Raw genomic sequence first — 3,918 nt, 5'->3', positions numbered from 1 at the left:
ATATGGGCAGTGACGTCCCGGGCATTCAGGGGGCCCCCATAAATAGTTACCGCCAGACTTGTCCTCCAGCGCGAGCTGCGGCGGGAGCGCGGCTCTCCCGGGGCACCGCCGCGACGGGGCGGCCGCCCGCCCGCACATGCCCGCTCCGCGCCGGCTCCCCGCGATCCCCCCGCGTCGGTAGCGGGAGGCAGGGGAGAGCCCCGTCCCCGCCCCGAGCGCCCGCCGCCGGCCGGGAGCGCGGCTCCCCGGGCCGCCCGCCGCCCCCATGATGACCGCCAAGGCGGCGGACAAGATCCCGGTGCCCCTCGGCGGGTTCCCGCACCAGCTGACCGAGGGCATCTACCCCGCGGACGACATCTCCGCCGCGCTGCCGACTTCGGTCGCGATCTTCCCCAATGCCGACCCCGCGGGGCCGTTCGATCAGATGAGCGGCGTGGCCGCAGGTAAGCGGAGCCGCGCGGTCGCGCAGGTGCGGGGCGGTGAGGCCGGGCGGCGGGCGGCTGCGGGGGCGGGCGGGGGCGGCTGTCCCCCTGGGCTCGCCCGGCTGGGGTCCCTCGGGGCGCCGCTCGGGGGAGAGGCCGGGGCGCGACACGTGCGCGCCGCGGCCCCGCGCCCCCCGAGCGGCCGCCGGGGCAGGGGAGGCTCGCGGTGCTGACCGGCGCCTCGCCTCGCCCCCAGACGGCATGCTCGGCATGGACATGGGCGACAAGCGGGCCCTGGAGCTCCCCTACGGCGGCGGTTTCGCGCCCGGCGCCCCGGCCTCCCGCAACCAGACCTTCACCTACATGGGCAAGTTCTCCATCGACCCGCAGTACCCCGGCGCCGGCTGCTACCCCGAGGGCATCATCAACATCGTGAGCGCGGGCATCCTGCAGGGGGTCAGCGCGCCCGCCTCCGCCGCCTCCGCCGCCTCCTCCGCCGCCTCCTCCGCCGCCTCCTCCGCCTCCTCCTCGGCCACCGCCGCCTCCGCCGCCTCCCCCGGCGCGCTGCCCGGGGCGCTGGGCTGCGGCATGGCGCAGGGCCCGCCGGCTGAGCTGGAGCACCTCTACTCGCCTCCGCCGCCGCCCTACTCGGGCTGCGGGGAGCTGTACCCGCAGGACCCCTCCTCGGCCTTCCTGCCCGCCGCCGGCGGCGGGGCGCTGCCCTTCCCCCCGCCGCCCTCCTACCCCTCCCCGAAGGCGGCGGCTGCCGACGGTGGGCTCTTCACCGTCATCCCCGAGTACGGCGGCTTCTTCCCGCCGCCCCAGTGCCAGCGGGAGCTGCACGCCGGCCCCGACCGCAAGCCCTTCCCCTGCCCCCTCGACTCGCTCCGCGTCCCGCCACCGCTCACGCCGCTCTCCACCATCCGCAACTTCACCATGGGGGCGGCCCCGGCGGGAGCCGCTCCCGGCTCTGCCCCCGGAGGCGGCGGCGGCGGCGGCAGCGGAGCTGGGGAGGGCGCGCGGCTGCCCGCGGGCGCCTACAGCCCGCACCACCTGCCGCTGCGGCCCATCCTGCGGCCCCGCAAGTACCCCAACCGGCCCAGCAAGACGCCGGTGCACGAGCGGCCCTACCCCTGCCCCGCCGAGGGCTGCGACCGCCGCTTCTCGCGCTCCGACGAGCTCACACGGCACATCCGCATCCACACGGGCCACAAGCCCTTCCAGTGCCGCATCTGCATGCGCAACTTCAGCCGCAGCGACCACCTCACCACCCACATCCGCACGCACACCGGCGAGAAGCCCTTCGCCTGCGACTTCTGCGGGAGGAAGTTCGCCCGCTCCGACGAGAGGAAGCGGCACACCAAGATCCACCTGCGCCAGAAGGAGCGCAAGGGCGCGGGGACCGCCGCCGCCCCGCAGCCCGGAGCCGGCGGCAGCGGGGCCGCCCTGGGCCCCTGCGCGGCGCGGACGCGGACGCCCTGAGTCGGGCGCGGGGCGCGGGGGCGGCGCGGAACCCCGGGGGCGCGGGGTGCCGGGCCGGGCGGGGCCGACGGCTGTACATAGGGGCTGCGGCGGGAGGACGGATGCATGCGGTGCCGTCGTGGTGAGGTGTCCTTGGTGCCTTGTGTGGTGTGAGCCCGTACCCGGCTGCATGTGGGGGGTGCCTTACCGATCCGCTCCGACGACAGCGGCGACGCCGAGACCGGAAAGTTTGCCTTCCCTCCCTGGTTGTAGTATGGCTGTACATTTCTGCCTATTAATATTGGGATTTTTTTTTTTTTTTTAGAGACTATATTTTTGTACGCACTGGTTGGGGTTGTTGTTATTTTTTTTTGTCTTTTCGGTGACCGAAGAGTGTTGCGTCTGCGGGGGGGGGGGGGAGGGCCCGGGCGGGACGAGCGCACCCGGCGGGCCCGGCCCGATCTGCGCCGCGGGGCGCGGGCGGCGGCACGGCCGTGTGCGGCCGCGGGCGGCAGCTGCGGGACGGGGCTCCCTCCCGCCACTCTGTACATAGCCCTCCGACGGCAGGGTCGGCGCTCACGGCGTTTATAAGCGACGACGAATAAATCTCTTAATTATGCCACGCTGACACCGTTATTTCCGTTGGTGCCTGCCGGGGGAGGGGGGCTCCCCACCGGCCCCGGCCCCGCCGTGCCGAGCCGCGCTGCCGGCCGCGGGGATTCCCGTCGGAGGCGTGAGCCGCGCCGGCGGTGGGAGCGGGCGGGCGGTGTGACTCAGCGCGGTGTTCCGCGGCCCGGGGCGGCTGCCCCGAGTGGGCTCCGGCACAGCGAGTCCGGGGCTGCACGGGCCGCCCCCCGCCCGAACCGGGCTTTCCCCTGCACATCGGCCTGGCCGCGACACCGCTTTTTTTTCCTTTTTTTTTTTCTTTTTCTTTTTTTTCTTTCCTTCCTCTTCTTTCTTTCTTTTCTTTTCTTTTCTTTTCTTGTTTTCTTTCTTTCTTTCTTTTTTAACGTTCTATAAGTTATTTTTGAGGATGCTGACCCAGCGGGGGCTGGTGGTGGTGCGTGGTTGTGCTGTGGAGCCCGGGACAGCTGCAAGCAGTCCAGCGCTGCGATGAGCCCTGGCACAGCCCTGGCACGGCTGTTCCGACTGAAGCCACCGGCAGCCCGCTGCCTTCCTTCTGCACTGAAACTTCCTGCTGTCTACAGGTCTCCAAAACTGGGCACAAAGAAGCTGAGGAGCTTTTCAGCACCCTGCCACCTTCCCCACACAGCTCTCATAAGCTTTAGCCTCCCCTCATCTCAGCATATGGGCAGCTTTGCCACGTAGTCCCACATGTTCCCAGGCTCCCGAAGGGACACCAGCAGCCGCTGCCTGCTGGTGGAGGGGTGACACATGGGCAAGTCTCAGTCGTGGAGCACAACCTCACAGAGTCGTTGGTGTCCTCGGTCAGCAACACTGGGCTACAGCGCAGGAAGGCAGACGGGCAACACTGGGCTTCCCGAGGCACTGCTACAGCTTTGGATAACCATGGCTTGGTCACAGCCAGAGCATCGTGGGCCAGCTCAGGTTCTCAGCTACCCAAGTGCACGATCCAAGGCTCTGCCCATGGCCTCTAAACTACTGAGAGCAGCCCTGTCGCAAGATTGAGTTGCCAGCAAAGAGCAGAAGTCAACACAGAAATTGTAAGTGAGCTGGATTAAGGACACAAGTATCTAGCGTAGAGCTGTGAGAAACTTTACACTGTGTAATAGTATCAGCACTCTTAAACCTGTGCCTTTGCTTTACAGTAACAACTAGCTTCACAAGCTGCAGTACCACATGTGCTGGATGTGTCTGAAGGGCCAAATGCACCACTTGGGCTGCCAGGCAAAAGAAACTTGCATTACCGCTCTTGTTCAAAGCTGTCACACTTGCAGAGAAAAGTAATGACTGGTCGGTGGTGAGATATCCTGTATTTATTCTGTAACTCAGCAATAACAGTGATTTTCCTGTTGTGAAAACGCAATAAACAAACTGCAGAGAGAAGGAACTA

The 3,918-nt window shown here is 67.5% G+C and overlaps 1 protein-coding gene and 1 long non-coding RNA gene across 2 annotated transcripts; both read left to right on the top strand.

The window, feature by feature from the left end:
• Positions 1-240: 240 nt before the first annotated feature.
• EGR2 (early growth response 2) lies at positions 241-1,904 on the top strand. Its single transcript, XM_042863268.1, has 2 exons — positions 241-443; positions 679-1,904. The coding sequence occupies exons 1-2, from the start codon at positions 266-268 to the stop codon at positions 1,902-1,904; spliced, it is 1,404 nt and encodes a 467-aa protein (XP_042719202.1). The 5' UTR covers positions 241-265.
• A 787-nt stretch (positions 1,905-2,691) lies between these two features.
• LOC122175393 lies at positions 2,692-3,918 on the top strand. Its single transcript, XR_006177399.1, has 2 exons — positions 2,692-3,568; positions 3,674-3,918. It is a non-coding gene; the product is annotated as an uncharacterized LOC122175393 (long non-coding RNA).

Source organism: Lagopus leucura, unplaced genomic scaffold, assembly GCF_019238085.1.
Source record: "Lagopus leucura isolate 7727_CA_CO unplaced genomic scaffold, USGS_WTPT01 Super-Scaffold_739, whole genome shotgun sequence".
Classification (NCBI taxonomy): Eukaryota; Metazoa; Chordata; class Aves; order Galliformes; family Phasianidae; genus Lagopus; species Lagopus leucura.
This window is presented reverse-complemented; position numbering and strand designations above follow the sequence as displayed.

Bases quoted from the DNA above. Each gene is read 5' to 3' on its own strand.
- EGR2 (XM_042863268.1), top strand. From the start codon at position 266: ATGATGACCGCCAAGGCGGCGGACAAGATCCCGGTGCCCCTCGGCGGG. The intron at 444-678 runs GTAAGCGGAGCC...CCTCGCCCCCAG, and splicing joins GATGAGCGGCGTGGCCGCAG to ACGGCATGCTCGGCATGGAC.